The sequence below is a fragment of the Macrosteles quadrilineatus genome, unplaced genomic scaffold, assembly GCF_028750875.1.
Source record: "Macrosteles quadrilineatus isolate MER2022 unplaced genomic scaffold, UCM_ALF_1.0 Scaffold_6__1_contigs__length_79288215, whole genome shotgun sequence".
NCBI classification, from domain to species: Eukaryota; Metazoa; Arthropoda; class Insecta; order Hemiptera; family Cicadellidae; genus Macrosteles; species Macrosteles quadrilineatus.
The window spans coordinates 48197011-48216025 of record NW_026542599.1 but is presented as its reverse complement, the minus strand read 5'-3'; the positions used below and the strand labels follow the sequence as shown (position 1 = coordinate 48216025).

The 19015-nt window shown below is 31.1% G+C and overlaps 1 protein-coding gene across 5 annotated transcripts in view; it reads left to right on the top strand.

The window, feature by feature from the left end:
* Window positions 1–19015, top strand: part of LOC128996530 (very low-density lipoprotein receptor-like) — a 588560-nt gene that overhangs the window by 523747 nt on the left and 45798 nt on the right. Inside the window, exon 1 of one of the 5 annotated variants that reach the window (XM_054421915.1) lies at window positions 8765–8883. The exons of the other annotated variants lie outside the window; for them this stretch is intronic. Within the exon in view, the coding sequence (XP_054277890.1) occupies window positions 8790–8883 (94 nt within the window). The 5' untranslated portion in view covers window positions 8765–8789. Of the gene's footprint in view, window positions 1–8764; window positions 8884–19015 lie in introns of those variants that run through there. 5 annotated transcript variants of the gene reach the window in all.

Genomic DNA, 19015 nt, shown 5'->3' with positions numbered 1-19015 from the left:
TTTACATTGTTTTATCTTCTGTGTCACAGTTTCATTTAAAATTGGATTGTAAAAATATTCATTTATTTTACCTTGGGTCCTAGAGATTCCCAAATGACCTCCGATCATTGTGTTGTGGTAAAATGTAAAAACCAAATTTATTAAGTTATCTGGTAGATAAATTTTACTTTTTCCAGATTGATTTTTGTACATCAAAACGTCATTTTTCAGGTAGAAACACTCTTGATTAGTATTATTTTGTACGCTTTTAATTATCTCTGCACATTTCGAGTCATTTCCTTGGTGATACTTCAAGTCATTTAATGCCATTGGTATCTCTTGAATTAGATTACAAAAATGTATATCTTCTCGTTTGTTTCTCATCATTTTCTTATTACTACTATTTACATGATTTATTTTATTTACATTTCTCTTCTTGTTCCTAATTTCTTCCCTAACAATATTTACAGAATTATTTATCTTCAACGTAGAGTCCTCTTCTGTTCTGATGTCTTCGTCATGATTGATGTCTTCTTCATCAAAAAGTATGGATAAAGTATCCGCTAAGATATTTTCACTTCCCTTTTTATGTTCGACAGTGAATGGGAGGTTTAACAGGCGTTCTACCCACCTTGATAATCTTCCCAGTTTCCTGCGAGTGTTTAGAACGTAGCTGAGAGCTTGATTATCCGTTATCAATTTAAAGGGCTGTACTTCCAAAAATTCATGCCATTTTTCGATGCATAATATGACACTGTAGGCTTCTTTCTCATACACACTGTATTTGAGCTCGTTATCATTGAACTTTTTGGAATAGTAGGCAATTGGTAGTAGATCTTGATTTTCATTTTCTTGCAATAAAACTCCTCCTGCCGCTATTTGCGATGCATCCGTTTGTAAAACAAATGGTTTTGAAAAATCAGCTAACTGCAAAATTGGGGGATTTGAAATTTTCTCCCTCAACGTATCAAAGGCAATTTTACACTTTTGGGACCAAATGAATTTATTTCCTTTCTGTTTCAAACTATGTAAAGGTGCACATATATCGGCATAGTTAGGGATATATTTAGCCCAATAAGAACACATGCCTGTAAATTGCCTCACTTGTCTTACATTTTTGGGTTCCGGGAACTTTTGAATGGCAGTTGTACGTTCTGGGTCGATTCTTACAGTGTTGTCTTTAATTAAGTGTCCTAAGAAGCTGATTTCCCGACAAAAAAATTTTGCTTTGTCAACGTTTACTGTTAGTTTGTGTTTGGCGAGTCTGTCAATGACCTCCTTAACGTGTGACATATGCAGAGACTTGTTAGTGCTGTAAACAACTATGTCGTCACAGAAATTTACCATGTATTTAAACTTTATATCTTGAAAAACTTTATCCAAGTAGCTTGATAGAACGGAGCTTCCAACCTGGAGTCCAAAACAAACACGTTTCATGCGATATTTCCCAAAAATTGTAGAAAATGATGTGATGTCTCTAGAATTTTCCGCTAAAGGACATTGAAGGAAAGCCTTATTTAAGTCGATTACTGTAAAGTAACTAGCCCCTTGTAGATGATGATACATATTTTGGAGGTCACCAATTGGATAGTTCATTTTCACTAATTTCTTATTCAACTCTGAATAGTTGACTACCAATCTATCTTTTGCTGTTAAAAATGCTGGGCTGCTATATTCGCTAGTGGATGGTTCTATTATACCTTGGGCTAACCAATCGTCTACTATAGCTTTCATTTTGTTCAAAGTGGGCGGACTTAGAAAATAAGGGCGAATACATATAGGTTTATCATCAGTAAGCTTTAGTTCTACTTGTAGGTCAAGTGCCTCACCAATCTTATCAGTAAATACATTGGGATAAGATTTTACTAGTTCTTCTATTTCTGTGGTCATCTCTGGAGTTCCGATATGAATATTATTTATTGCTAATTTCTGCCAATTTTCATCACCACACAACTTTATTTTGTCTGTAGGTGCGAATTTAAAATAACAGCTGTTGTCATTTAAATCGATAATTAGGCCTTTGTTCCGAATGAATGGAGCTCCCACTATCATGTGATAATAGTTTAGTTTTATCACCAAAAATTTTTCATACCAGGAATACTTGCTTATCTTGATTTTTATCTTACATTCATTTATGATGTCCAACGGTTCTTCATTTGCAGCTAACATTATATCAGTCCATTTCTTAGTTCCTCTAATTTTATTTACTGCGTTTAGTTTGTCATAAAGCTCTTTACTTATAAAGTTTCTACTGGCTCCAGTATCGAGTAGAGATTTTACATGTATATTCCCAGTTAATTTTATTTGCATGCATGGTAAAGAATGTATTGTTTTACCTTTGGTTTTAGTTATGCTAGGTTTCTTTAATTTGTTGTGCCCTTTAATTAGTTGTCTTAATTCATTTTTGAATGCGAAACTATGATTTGTATTATCACTAACATTTTGTTTTCTGGGAGGATAAGATACGTGAAGTTCGGTTCTTACACCTCCCAAGTTTATGAGTTTTTTGGTTTTCTGAAGCACTGTCTTGCTGTATGACCTGGTCTAGCACAGTTATAACAAACCCTGTTTCGTGGATATGAGGTCCCACTTGACGTTTGCCCATTACCATGATTTCCCTGATTTTCAATTGACCTATTATGCATATGTCCTGATGATGTATTTGACGTTGTAGAAAACATATTGTGTCTGACATAATCATTAAAATTAACGTTGTTTAGGTTTATGCACAGTTGGTCTAGGTCTCTGAAGGTTATCGGATTTTTTTCAAACACTAATTTATTTCTGATTTCCGGATGGATGCCATTTTTGATGAAACAAACCAATTCTTCTTCAGTGAGATTTCCCTTCAATACTTGATGATTTGTCTTGACCTCATTTATGTAGATTGACAACGGTTCGTTTGTTTTTTGCGGTCTAAAGATAAGTTCTTGTTTCAGTTTCTCCTTCAGTGTTATTGGTATGAATGTATTTATGATATCTGTGTGTAGTTGGTCTATTGATTGATTTGTGTTCTTGTGTTCTAATATTTTATTCGTGAGCGGTTGAGATGTATATGTAGGCAAGATTTCAAACAGTTGGTGTGAAGTAAGATTGGTCTCGATGGTGATGGTTATTAGGTTTCTTAAAAAGTCCAGCAGAGGATAGATTTCTAATCCATTACAGATCCTGAATTTTTGGAGATAATTTTCTAACGGATTCTTAATTTTTCCGAATACATTTACATTTTCAATCTCTTGAGAGGGGCCTGCTCGTGGTTGTATTTGTGGACCAAGGCGATTGTTAAATGGAATTTCTATAGGCTTGAAATCTTGAACGACTTCCAATGTCTGTGTGTTATGTTGGGTAGGGGTAGAAGATGTTTGTCTACCGTGAATAACATGCTTATCTATCTCTGAGTCGATTTCCTCTTCGTCCAAAATAGAGGTGTTTAATCTTTCTTCAAACTCCGCCAACTCCTCCTGAGGGATGTCATTTAGGATAGCTTCAAATTGCGACGTGGATTTTTGCAATTTATCCACATATTCAGTAAGTCTATTCGTAAAGGATTCTTCTAATTTACACAGTTTCATATGTGAAATTCTTAAGGCTAAATGGGCTAGCTTAGCCTTGATTTTGGCTACTAATAAGTTGCTATTTGCTTCCTTGCACTGACCTATTAGTTCCTCTACACTATATAATTTGTTTTCTATCGTGTCAAATTCATCTTTAAGTATAATTTTCCCTTTCAAATTAATGACATTTGTTGGAACGTCTTGACATAACCTTAATTGCCTCCTTAAACTCTGAACATCATTGTTGATAATATCTTGTCCTCTTGATAAGAGCTCATATGTTAGCTCTTCTTTGATAAGGTAATTCAAGTTAAATTTAGACATATTTATGAAATTATCTTGCTATAGATTCATGCTCATTTAGTAATTAGGCTGTAATGTAATATTTCACTCTAGGCTAGTACAAATTAGGCTTGGATAAAACTTTAAAAGTAGGCTATAGTGATTTCCAGATTTTTTGTTATATTTTGTTGTTCTGTATAGCAGAGTGGCGCATATATTTATACTCGTAAGGTCCAATAAACAAGTATAAATGTAATAATTTATAATACAGAACTATATAACTTCAGGATTTAGCCTAAGTTAAAAAGAAGCCATTTCATTTCCGTGTACACCACTGACATTTTATTAATAAAATAAATGAAATCATCACAAATATATACTTTTCATTTAGTTAAATTATATCTCTGTATCTCAGTCCTAAATACCTAATTATTTAATTGAAACAATCTTACTTTTTGTTCACCTTCCGTAGAACTCTATTTTAATACAGGAACTCGTCTGTAAAAAAATATACAAATGCATAAATATTACTAATATAACTATTCTAAATATAAATTTCAATTACCCTTTTCTTTCGTACAATGTGCTTTTTGCAAGTTAACATACTTATAACCTAATTTAACATATTCTAGAATTTGAGGTTAACCAACAGTGAATATTATTTTCCCATATCCATGTTCAATAGTATTTTTAATACAAATTTTAATTTCAGATTTTACTTTCCTAGATTATAATGGATAATAATATTTTGTACTTACAATGTCTACGAGATTTGCCTGCCATGAGATACAGAATTATGAATGAAATCAAACTTAGTGAGGGAAATGAAAAAAGAAACAATGTTACCACTACAAACAATTAAAATAAATCAATTATGCTTCTTACATACTACAACTAAATTTGCTGGATTTTTTTTTAACAAACAATACAAGAATCAGTATATAATATATATAGAAACGATGTATAGTCAAACATTAGGTCTATTTTTGAAAAGCGACATAAAAAAAAACTTAGACCAATCTTTTATTTACCATAAGTTAAAATGTATATTCGCTCGTTTAATTGAGTTCTTTTTCGTAATACAAGATAGTCATGTTCATAAGGATTGAACTCAACCTGGAATTACTCCGCTCGCAACGGTACAAAAATGGAACGACATATGAGTATTTAGTAAAACTGCCATACTTATGATTCATCAATAAACTTATTGAACGAGTCAAAAAAATTAAAATTATGGTTTGATTCAAATACAAAATTAAACGCATTTTGATTCAGTTGACTCATACTCAGTTGCCGTACATAAATAATAGCTGCAAATACAAAATTTAAGAAAAAACAAAATCTTTAGCTATTCAACTGTTAGATAGAATAATCATATGTGTTTTATGTTTGCGGTAATCAATGCTCAAGTTTATTTTATAAAGACCCACGTCAGTGCACTATTTTAGAGATGGAGTTAATGGTGGTGCACTGATAAATGAAGTATTACATTACATACCCAATTAATTATAACTGAACAAAAAATGCACTAAAAAAGTAAACAACACTTATACCGATTGTAAAGTCTATTTGATTTGTGTACATTTTATTATTTAGGTTGGTCTTAACATATTGGTTATACTTTGACTTATAAGTCCATAAAAAATTGGTAAATAGTAATTGAAACTGGAAACTTTCTTAAAATCATAAGAGTTTTTGCTCAGATAGCGAAAAGTCTGTGTTGAGATGATTACGTTGTATAATGACGCCATTAGAGTTTCATTCAACGTTTATTTTTGTAGACAAGCATTACAGAGAAGTAGAGAATGGAACATTGTATCAAATTACGCTCATTATAAAAATATTTTCCGTACAATTACATTATAAGCACGTTTTATAAAGATATTATTTATTTTTAAAATTATGTTCAAACTGTGATAATGGATAAAAATTTTACAAACATTAAATAGTTCGTTTATTTAATTTGTCATACCAAATTGTTAAATAATATTGAATGCCATTCCTATTGTATATAATCATTATATTAATTTAAAATAATTAACTCGTAAACGATATGCACACTCTTTAACCTATTTTCCGGACGAAAATCCAAATCTGACCCTTTTTTGTCCCGAAGCAGTTATAAGGGACAAGTCGTAAACTGAGATCAGTGCAATGGTACGCACTCCTGCGATTTTCCGAACATTTAATATAATGTCTGGCCGTATTATGTTCCGGTCATTTCTATTGTGATTGCATATGTTTTTTCCACCTAAACAAACATAGCTTTTAAATCTGTAGTATTATTTTAAGCTCCTTGCCTGAATTTAAAGAAAACCATTTTACTACACCAAGTACTGTAGTAAGATTATTTTTTGTTATTAGTCACTATTTTGTATGCCAAGGCTGAAGAACCACATGCACTTTTTTGTGTTATACTCTCGTAAGGGTAGGCCTATAGATGACAGCTTATATTTATCTTAATGTCTCACTCTAATCTTAGGGTATATTTAAAGTTTTTTCTCGGAATTTTAAATACATTGCCAGAAGACATGGAATAGTTTAGCTCACCCATAAAGATTGGTCTACATTTTATGGTATAGGTAAGAAGACCATTCCAAGAGTACGTTTAATCCAAAAGATTAAATTTGAATGTAAAGAGAATATCTCACTCCTGAAATACATTCATTTGTAAATCTTAAAACAGTTTTATGTATAAAATATGTAAAGTTTTACGTATAATGTCATTATTTTTTTACAGTATAGTCTACATTAGTCTTAAGATTTGCGTATTGGTTAGAAAAAACTATGAACAAACTTTAAATATCCTTAAAAGGCGTAGACAAACACAAACATATTCCAGATAAAACATTCAATGTAATTTTGATCAATATCAGTGAGCAAAAAAAAGTGTTCATATATTTCGATAGTTTTTCCGAGTTCACCTTTGTCCAATAGTATCCTTTATTGTATATCTTTCTAATACGAGTAATTTTTAAAATTATGCAATGCACATCTTGAACTGAAGCGGGTGGAATCCGTTGATTGTTTTTTATATGGGCTAAACAACCAATTAGTGAAAGCAAATATCTGAGAAAAAACGTATTCCCTCCCCCTCAAAAAAACACCCAGAAACTCTAATAATTGAATATTCTTTTGGTTTAATTTAACAGCAGTAGTAAACAAAAAACACCATGATTGCTCAGTTGAAACGGCTTTAGCTGTTTTAAATCAATCCTAGAATCAGTCGGAACTGTTGTTAAAAATACAAATTTGCAATTAAAATGTGATATCGAGCAAACCTACTGGAATTCAAATCAGTCTTGATTATATAATGTGCAAAAACTTCAAATGTGATTCCAAGAGAATGGATAGGAATATTTGTTCGAAATGTCCCCTCTGTTTGACAATAAAGCTTTCCATTAATTAAATAAGACCTTTGAATATGATATTATATATTAGTTCTTTTTTATTTAGTATTCCTCTATTTTCACAAACATATCCAAGTATTTGATTTTAAAATGCACAACATCATCTTAATAGTTTCCCTGACTACTAAACCAGACTACCCATTTAGTACTGTGAAAGAATGTGATCAAACTTTTTAGTTTATTAATAATGTTGGGTTAATAGATATTATTTTATAATTTGTATAAAATTATAAATAGTTAATAGTTAGCGTCTAATAGTTATTGTCCCTTAGTAATCACCATTTGTTTCTGATAAAAGTTAAAATTTGTATCCGTGAAATGGAAACAAATTACGACCCTACGTCTATTTATAATTACCTAATCCAAAACACAACAAAATATGGTTTAATATCTACCTAATCTGCTTAGTTCAAATTTAATGCATTATTTTATTATTTATATTTTATTTATAACGTAAAATTATACCATTGGATGGATCTTAGCCAAAGTTCTTTGGTTCAATGCCCTTACATTAAGTTCGTGATAAAGTGTAATCTGAAGCATTAAATTAAACTTTTTTGGAGCTATCACTTGCACGACATGTTTATTCTTTTAACCCTTACCTTTCAACTCTCAACCTTATATTTTTTTACTTTGTTTTTATATCCTAATTAACTTATATTAAATTAGAATTGTAGAATATCTTTTATACTTCAAATTGTTCAATTGTTTTAAAACTTGTGGTTTTAATCATATTAAATGTATGTACCGTCGAATAAACATCTGATCTTCTGGATGTGTAATAACGAATACATTTTAGTAACGAATTTTCTACCGATATGTAAAGTGACCTAACGAAATCAAACACCACTTACTAGGCCTATCTTATATTTACAGCCTTATAGTTAACATTATAACTACATTCAGCATACATTTTGTTGGACTCATTTTTATTTATATCACCTAAATAGTTAATATTTGCTATGAAATGAATTCTTGTAGGATTCATGGAATAGTGATTTAATTATAAGTGTGCTCATTGCAGAAATTTTAAAATGATTTCATCTTTCATGATTTTTATTAAATTCCTAAAATATTCAATCTAAACTTATACTCCCTGACCACTAATCATTTGTAAGTTTCTTTCTCTTAACTTACAAACCATAATCCTACATTAGGTGCTTAAATAAAACACCATCGGGTCTTTAGAAGGTTTCTTCCATGTTTTAATAAATCGATATTTGTATTGATGCAGCAGTTAATCACTAGTCAGTCACCTTTTATCCAAATTAGAAGCTTGGATGCTTTTATAGTTAATATGTATTTTATTACAAAAAAATTTAATAAAAAAAAATAAAAAAAACAGTTTTTACAAAAAGGATTTTAGGCTCATAAATCCAACTGGTATAACAAAGTACATTCTAACAGAGTGCAAAGATGCCATCTGTGGACTGGTCAGGTTTATCAAGCTGAAAAAGTGGGTATGGGTGAATCTTAGGGGAGGACTGGGAGTGCGGAGGGGGGTTACCCCAGTTACGCCAGTTTCCCGCCGTGCCCCACAGAAGGCGGTCGTGTCGTGGTTGCCATGGATACCTCACATGTCGTCCTAGTGCACGCTCTCTCTCTTTGTCTCCTGATCTCCTACACCTCGGGATTATTAATTGAGGACCAGGCTCCAGGTCAGATAAGTGTTCGGAGAGTAAATAAAAAAACTAAACCATAAAGTAGGAAATTTATTTTACAGAAAACAATACAATGTTTTGATCTTTAAACATTGATGTAGTTCCATACATAAATCACATTATGATACCTTTTTATGGTGATTGAGAAGTTGCATTTTTTCATAAACGCTCAGAAATGAATTTTAATGGAATATTTAAACGAATATGTGTTATATTTTTCATAAATTATTTTTCTCATTATCTGTTATAAAATAAAATATAATTGGACATTAACCTAAAAAGTGAAAACGTACCTCTTTTCATGACAAAAATGGAAAAAATACGATGAATGGGAGAGTTTGCAATACATTTAATAAGCAAATGGGGAGTTGTTACAGAGACAATTTGGAAAATATGTCTTTCAAATTGTCGAACGAATCCAGAACGTCCTACTTTTTTATACAGTATTAGAATACTATATTATCTACTTAGTTTATTATTTACAATTAAACACAAAAATATTACTGTAGAATCATAAAAAAAATGATTTTACACTAAAAAAATGTTTTTAAATGAATATTAGTTAGGTATAAGCTTCAATGGCATCGCGTATTTAATCATGTGTTTTAATGTGTTTGTGTAGGCCTATTTAGATTAAAACGACCTTACTCAACTTAGGAAAGATAACACGACGAAAACATAACCTAAAACTAATGTGTGCGATATGTTTCCACTGACTCAGGTAGTGTTGGTGTTTATTTAAATAATATGGTTTCCCAAATCATAAGAGTTGTTAAATACTGTTTTTTATAAAGACATGTACTTATGTATAAAATATAGAATTGATCCAGAAATCATTATTCGGTATGCTAATGTAATGAGTCTATTTAACTAAACTAACTCAAAGGTTAACAGCTCGACCCCGAGTAGGAAGGTCATTCCATGTTAAACAATAACGTACTAAATTTGCTATCTACAGTAACGTTACATAGTAGTACGACGTCCATAACATGAAATGTTACAAGCTAAATGGGAAAAAAATTGAAAACACAATATGTTCCACAATGTTATCAAAATAATCTAGTTCGTGTATGATCATTTACTTGCTACTAAAGCCACTACAGTGAATGGAAAACGTAGGCTGAGTTTATCTTTTAAAATAAAAAAAATACTTAAAATGATAAGGATTTCGTAAATTTTACATTCTAAAAATTTAATAAAAACAATTTCCCTCGAAATATGAGCACTTTTCAAAAGTTACAGCAAAAGGAAAGTTTATACGCCCAAGCATTGGATACGCACCTGCGAAACCAATCTAGATAATGATATTAACTGGCCAAGTTTTAATTAATATTCATAAATATCAACAGCTCGTATCCCGACAAAGTTTCGGTTTGTTTTGGTAAAACCACCAAAGCGGAGAAAATGTTTCTTTAGTCGACGACATTGGAATACTTTGCAAAACTCGTTGTTTTTGTTACCACTTTTGATAGCGGCTTTGTTGTTAAAACAAATCAGCTTAATTTATCAACTTTAGTTGAACAAACAGATTTGTTGTCTTTGATTTAACTTTAGTTGTTTTGTGTCATAACTCTTAGAATTGCAAACTTTGATGTGGTTTAAAGTAACGTCTTTATTGAAAGGATTGTGTCTCATGTCTCTAAGTAAATTTGTATCCATACCGTTTCGTTATTCATATTTATTTTATAAACATCAACGAGCCAAGACTTAGAATGTGTGATTCAAACACACCATGAGAAGTTTATTTTACATTTACTCATAGACCTTTTAGTCAGAAACAGTTCAAATAAAGTAAATCGTCAACATACTTATTTCTCAACTTTGAAGCTCACTTGATATTCAGACGTACTTTTTTCTTTTTTTCTGTCAGTTAATTATGATACATATGTTAAATAAAATGATACATATTTTAATACATAAAACTAACACAATCACATATTCGGGGTTTTATCTTACAAAGGTATTTGTGTATTACGTGCTACTACAATAAACAATGCAGAAACAGTACAGTTTTGTATTTTACATAAAATACATGAGGAGAAAACGCTGTTCATGATTATTTTCTCATTCTATAAGTGTAACTAGTCAGATAGTTCAATAGTTGGTCTTGGAGACTCGGATTTAAATCCTACCATAGAGTAGAATACAGAGGTTCTCAACCGTGCCGAAGCTGAATATATTCCAATATCCGTAGCCAAAAATCATTATGCAACTATATTGAATATGTTGTTGGATTTCTCCTCCAAAAGATTTTAATTTAGTTTGCTGTTTAGCTACGTGAAGGTTTCCACGTTGCATTTGCAGCTATCAAGGTGACGATAGACTGTCCAACAGTTTATTGATAACAGACAGCCTTTATTGATAAGTCAAGGTCACGGGTTGGAGGTCGTCTCCGTTTGAAACAGACCGAACAGATAGGTTTTATTGGTTGATTGTGAATTATTCAACTAATTGGATACAAATGCGTCTCGATCTATCAATGCAGATCAAGTTCCACCGATCGACCTATTAATATTTTGTAACAGTAGTTGAAACATAATTAATTACTCTGAGTTTTTTATTCCTTATAACGTTGGTTCTGAAATGTAACTATTGTTATTTTTTGGACTTTTCCAACTTTTCTAGTGTTTAAAGTCACACAACATTTTGGAGGTACATCAAATCCTACCGTAAAGTAAAATTGCTATTCTACATTATCCTAATTAGCTATAAAAAGGTGGCCAGTCAAAAACTAATTATTGAAAACAAAACTATTTGCAGCGTATGATACATTAATACAACAGAAAAGAAATTAAGTACGTACCTACTTACTGATAGGGCGTCACAAATCTCAGTCGATTTTGTGTCTCGTAGATTAGGCTCCTCCACTCTTCTCTATCCTCCGCCATCCGGATTTCTCCTCGGCATTGGATCACATCCTTTTTTACTTGGTCATACCATCTTAATTTAGGCCTACCCAAAGGACGTCTTCCTGTAGGTACGGCCTCACAAACCTCCTTCAGTCTTGTGCCATCCTGTCTCCGAAGTACATGACCTAACCAACTAATTCTTTTGGCTTTTATAAGCGCTATTTTATCAGGCTCTTTTTATAGGGCACGCAGCTCTCTATTTTTCCTTATGCGCCAAACTCCTTCTTTATAAATTGGGCCAAATATTTTACAAAGTACCTAATTTTCAAACACCATCAAACGTTAGTTATTTCTTTTGGAGAGGACCCATGTTTTACTTCCATACAATAACACTGGCTGTATAATGGTCTTGTATTATCTTAATTTTGAGCATCTTGATAAAAGTTTGTATGACTAAAGTTTTGTACAGGCCCAAGGTCAAATTAAGTATGTAATGAAACATAAGTTGAAACTAAATTGAAAATATGAAAATGTTGAAAAAGGAATTTAGTTAGTATGCTAAGTAAACTTATACCTTATTATACTTATACTTGTAGACTTATACAACTAACACAAACTAAACAAAACGTTATGAACTGACGCTACACTCCGCCACCATGTATGAACTTTTGCATATCTGGACGCCTAAAATAGTGATTATACAGCTGTCCTCGGTTATAAGCTGACATTCTCTCAATCACTAATATAATTGCCCCATAATAAAACAGTTTTTGTCAAATATGACATCAATCATTTGATACCTTATTCTTATTATGGGTGGAAAATAATGAAGGCAATCCTTTTTGAAAACTATGTAAACATTAAAATGCTTACGTATCAATAAATATTTTTTAAATAAGCTTGTAGAGTTATTTGTATTCGCGTATATATTATTAAATATAGCGCAACGACTACAGGACTAGATAACTTTTATTTGTGTTCATAATACCCTCTTAAAAACAGCCAAAGTATGTCCATAAATTTTGTGTACACTCTGTGAAGTAAAAAGCTTGGTCAGCAGCACCCTTATACTGCTCCGTCAATGTTGTTCTATGGCTAATAACGTCCATAAACATTTTGCCAACCTGACGCAGCGTCATCGTTTTCTATACAGGATGAATTTCCCGGTAATAACACGGTGTATTAAGGCACTTATTTGTCTTTGTTAGGTGCGGAGATTGTTTTTTTGTGTAACTATTGCGCAAAGAGACGTTGTGCTCGTATTATAATCATATTATTCGTACTGTAACTATAAAGCGTATAAATAATGGGCAACTATACGTATACACATGTTAACTTTTACTATGTAGTAACACAAGATATTGTGATCAATTCAAACGTAAATGAAATTGTTTCACAAACAAATCAAAACCTAAATGAAATTGTTTCACAAAAAAGCAAACAAAGGTCTGAATTAAATAACAAACCTAATGAACCAAAATCTGAATACAAATTTTCGAGCGTAATGTTTATGCTAACACACAACAACAAGTTTATTCTCACTTTCACTGCATTCTTGATTTGAAAACATTTTACTTGTAAATAATTAGTCTTTCAAGTACTAAATAACACGTTTTACGTTAGGTTAAATCTATTGGATACTGTTGTACGATTAGTCAAATATTAGATTTAATCGTTAAACGAGAATAATTTTTAAAATGCAACAACAGGTTTATAGGTTAGGTTAAGTCGTTGTGTCAATGGTCAAATGAAATGACGAATAAACTGACGTATAAACAGCTGATCAGTGTTGCCAACTTGTCAAGCATACACGTATTACATGCCTAAAACAATCACACTTTTTTGTGTTGTTTGGTTGAAATACTGAGTGCAGCAAAGTAAGTAAATGCAAAAATTAGCTACTTTTCGTCCTAGAAAATTAGTGCAAGCTTTAGGAAAAAATATAAAACCCATCATTAATGTAAACTTAGTTAAGCACACTACATTTTTTAAACACTAGAAGTGAAATCATTTTTTAAAATACCAATTTAAAAATCCCTTGTTATATACATTCATTGGCTTTAAACTTAATAAGCCTATGTTATTGTATAAGCGTAGTATTGTGTTTCTCATACCTATTAACATTCCTTGGTGCATGATTTTGTTTAGACTCGGTACAGAAATACACCTAAACAATATGCAAATATTTTTACCTTAATGTAATTCTAGTTTTAGAAAAATGTGTTCATAATGTAACATTAGATAATTGCTTTAGCTCAAAATTAATGTCAAGATCTTTAAGGATGTTTTTACAGGGTGGCTGAAAAGTAAATTGCAACCCCCCCCTTTTAGCCTTTTCAATTTTTGAGATACTTGAAATCGGTCAGCGTCAATCTTCTTAGATGCGAGGGGCTACAATAATGATGGTTGATTTTTAAAACTTTACTTTTAGGGTTGATGAGGGGAGGGGATAGCAAAAATCTTTAAATACAAATTATAGTCGGCTTTGTATCATTTTACAGGTCTTCAAATAAATAATTGACATAAAGGGAATTAAAATCAGACGATTAATAACAAAATTAAAACTCAATATTATTTATAATTACCAGCCATAAACATCATTGTATTGGGGTATTAAAAAGAAAAAATATTCATTAACAATTTCATTGTATCATGGAAACAATTCTTTTAGCTCAGATCATTGCTAACGCCATCCGTGGTTAGTAAAAAGAGCCTGGAAAACTTTCGCCTCACCATTTTTGATATTATCAGTAATCGTTCTATGTTTTCGGGTATGTTGATTTCACGGGGGATATTAACTGTTATAATATATTACAATACTTCCATTCCAGCAATTCATAAAAACTTTGTATGGTCTTTAGTCATACTGTTTCTCTCCTAAAATCCTCGATAAAACAAACTTTTGCTAATATTTAATATTGTTAAGACCTATCATGTCACGATAGCAGTAATGAAAGTAGTAAACAAATTGAAACTTAACTTAAACATATCTTTTATAATAACTTCAGCAGATTATTTTCAAACGAAAAATATTCTTGGACACTTTTAGACAACCGGGATTCTGCTTTTTATTGGTTTAGATTGTGTGAAAAATTGGGAGTAGCTCAGCAATTTTTTGGTTCACTGTTCGTCGCGCCAATATAGATACGGCGGGTCATTTGATAAAACTTATGACCCTAGAATACCAGAAATAGTTAGAGCCAAAATGTGCGTTTTAATTTAGACGTTTATTAAATAAATATAGAACTTAAGGTAAAAAACTAAAAATATATTTTTTTCTTTGGAAATGCAAAAAATATTATGACATTGTTAACAAGAGACATGTGTTCTACAGATATATTTTTGAAGTCAGTATAAACTGTTAATATTAATTTTGCAAGGGCTTGATAACTAGAAAGCAGTAGTAATGTAATTTCAATATACCAATAATAACACTAAAACAGTTCCCTTCATGACGATTAATAAATTACAGTAATAAATCACACTGATTGAACTATAAAAGGAGAGTTTCTATTGCATTTTTCTCTTTAACACCATTTATTGTAGGATCACAAAAAATATTGATTTCTATTCATAATTTTCCAAAATGCACTAACAATACTATTACGATGAATTCGGAATACTGGAAGGTATAATTTTACGGTTTTTATTAAGTATGTTACCGTGGATATCATATTCGATTATCTGTTTTCTTTAGTAAGGTGGCCACCATAGCTTCTGGCGGAAGCGACAATATTAAACTAGAGTTAGGTTAAATTTGCTTTTTATGTATTCATTAATTCACGTTACGTTTAGCTATACATGTTAATCATGTGTCTTTTTTACAGGTAGACCTACACTTTCCTCTATGAGATCCGAAGATGTCGTAAGTTAAACCATTTCACAAAAAGACTAGAAGAGCCTAGTTTGCTCCTTATTTTTACTTTTACACGGATTTACGCATACTGAGTTATTTTAAAGTCATATTGAAAGCAATTTCAATATCAAATTTCGGATTATACGCTATAGATAAACCGGCGATATCACAGCAATAATGGTCGGCTAATATTAAATGTAACCACAAGCTTGGCTACATCCAGCAATATGCTTACACAGACTGATGTATCGGTTAACCACATTCATTTGTTAACCACCTCACATTTGTTGCCAAACACAGGATAGTTTTTAAATTTACACTAAATATCAAATATATATTTTAGGCTCATGTGGTGTGTATGATCTAAAAACTAATAAAAATATATAAACCATCGTCTCTATACGAGAGTTAGCCAAACAATGCGTTTGAAAGGATTTGAACATAAATTGCATTTAAAACGAATGCTTTGGTTGTCTGTGGCTTGTTTGATTTTAAACTGATCAAAACCGGATCAATTTGACTTTGGTCTTTGAGTTTTCAAGGCAAATGTATTTATATAACAGGACAATCTCAGCTAACAAAGGTCAACGATGTAAACAAACAGCTATTTTGTGCACTGAAAATAAGTCATTATAAAATTCAAATAATAAACATGATTATTAATCATAACTTTATATGTTGTAGGCTCTCACTATACAGAGTGATTGATATAAGTGTGCCAGCCGTTTTATTCTAAAACTATAAGAGATATCAAAAAAAGTTAAATGGTAAGTGCCTTGGATTTTTTATTTTAAAAATGTTTGTCAAGTCAAAAAATTTTTTAGCCGCCATTTTTCCAATATGGCCGCCAACTTTGATTTTTCTTACAGAACACCCTGTATTTTATGATGTATTCCGGTAGGAAATGTAATTTTAAGACGATTTTATAATTGGGATTTTCTTCATAACCCTAACCGTTTCAAAGATAATAATGTTTACAGTTTTAAAAATTAGGCATAAGAAAGAGTTTCGATAAAGGCCTAAGCAAGCATGCCAGCTGTTTTATTCAAAAACTATTCAAAATTTCACAACTTTAACCATTATTATCATTGAAACGGTTAGGTTTATGAAAATAATTACAGGAATAAAATCGTCTTAAAATTACATTTTCTACCGGAATATATCATGAAATACAGGGTGTTCCTTAAGAAAAATCTAAGTTGGCGGCCATATTGGAAAAATGGGGGCAAAAAAAATGTTCGACTTGACCACAATTTTTAAAATCCAAGGCAGTTACTATTTAACTTTTTTTGATATCTCTTATGGTTTTCGAATAAAACGGCTGGCACACTTATATCAATCACCCTGTATTTATTTTCTACGTTAGTCGGATGCATTGCAGTATCGTGGTTATTAACTAAGAGCAAACTAAAACAATAAAAGTCATCTTATCCTGTGTTAGTACTACGATGAAAATGACTAATCATGCTACCTGTTTTACGGTTGTAAAAAAATGTTTAAATTAAGACCGCATTATTGTACAGTATACAATAAAATTCAGGTATGGACATATTTCGAATCGGCAAATGTTACTTGAACCCTAACTTGCAATAATAAACAGTTTGAAATTATATTGATTCAGAAACTAATAAAAAAAACGCATGTAATTAGCTTACGTTAGATTGAATAGTAACTGCTAAATTAATTTTCGTCTAAATCAGTTATTAGGCTTTTAGAAACACGCTGATATAGTTCTATACTGGTTATAAAACTAGGGCAATTGTGTCAGTAAGGTTTTCCATTCTTTCATAGATTATATTATTGGTAACTAAGCATATACGTGTTTGTAAGTTGGGCAATAGACTGATTATAATACACGTCATTATGCAATATATGATAAATGAATATGATTTGTGTGTAAACAATGCAAAGTCCCGTTTCTTCTCGATGAATATATTTTGGCTTTTAATTTTTTACTGATTTCATTTTTTACGCAATAATTTTTAATTTTGGAATTGAATCACATTTATGTTGGATTACAATATCAATATATACATATATATCAAACCCACTATGTTAAGGACACAACACTTAAAACATTTTATAGGGAAGAAATACAAGTTCTGACGCTTTATAATTGCTATTATTATTATTTTTCTCTGCTTTTTGTGAACTGTGAGAATGCATGCATGCATGGGCGTTTCACAGTGAGTGAGAGGTTATGTTCGGTCCAACCAAACCAAACGACTAGGGTTTCAGGTTTTTTTTTTGTTCTTTTTTTCAGTCAGCTCAGCTAAAGTGTGGCCTTGGCTCAGCTCGGCCGGCGCTGCCAGTGCCAGTCTGCTGTGCAAACAAACAAACAGTTCAAACATGGTCTACGAACCATGAAAAACAAAGAGGACCAAATATGAGCAATCCAAAAGAATTCCGTATATTATAAGGCAAAATTTATGTCACTACATTTTAGATTTGTTAGTATGCTGCCAACTACTTTGTTTTAAGTTAAAGTGCCTGCCACAAGCCGCCGTAGAAATATAGTACATTAAGAAATCTTTGTTCAAAAAAAGGAACAAAAAAATGTAAATTATTTGTTTTGTTAGCCTATATTGTATCAATTGGACCTCACCGACAAGTTTTATAAACTTGGTGAGGCCAAGCTGTTGTAATTTTCATAATAAATATATTTGTATTTGTATATATATATATATATATAATTATTATATGTTAATATTATATATAATATAATATTATATATATATTATATATATTATATATATTATAGACATTTGAAATTGTACCTAAGAAATAACAAAATTCACCATTAGTTGTAAATATTACCTTTGTTTTTTTTTAATGGGTCAAATCTTCAATCAAACTATTGAGCTACAACAGTGAGTTTAAATTGTGCATTTCTTTAATCAATTAATCATGTCATTTAAACATTAAAAAATATGTAACAGACATTTTTGTAAATATAACCGTGTACATTTATTGTTGTATAATATGTAACCATACCAAATGTACTACGTATTTTCATCAACACGTTGTTGCATAAGCATTCTAAACTGATGCTATTAGCTAACGCTAATAGCTAAACGCTATAAGGGTAACGTAGGCAATGTACCATGATGCTAAAGTTTTATCTTTATGAGTTTATAAGACAGATGGAAGTGAAATTCTTGTGTAAGACGATTATTGACATAAAGATTAAAAATATAGTTGCTTTGTTTTATTATAACACTACTTGCTGATTTTAATATAACCTTATTTTGTTCTTTGCATTCTTTAAAAAAAAAAAAAAATTGAAATGTATTCCGCATCGAGAAAAGACGCTACACTAAACTAGTCCACTGTGAATGCTAGCAAAATTAAGGTGGGGAAAGGTTGTCTTTGCGAATTCTAAACGTAGTGATACGAAAGTTCAAGGACTTATGAAGTAAGCAAA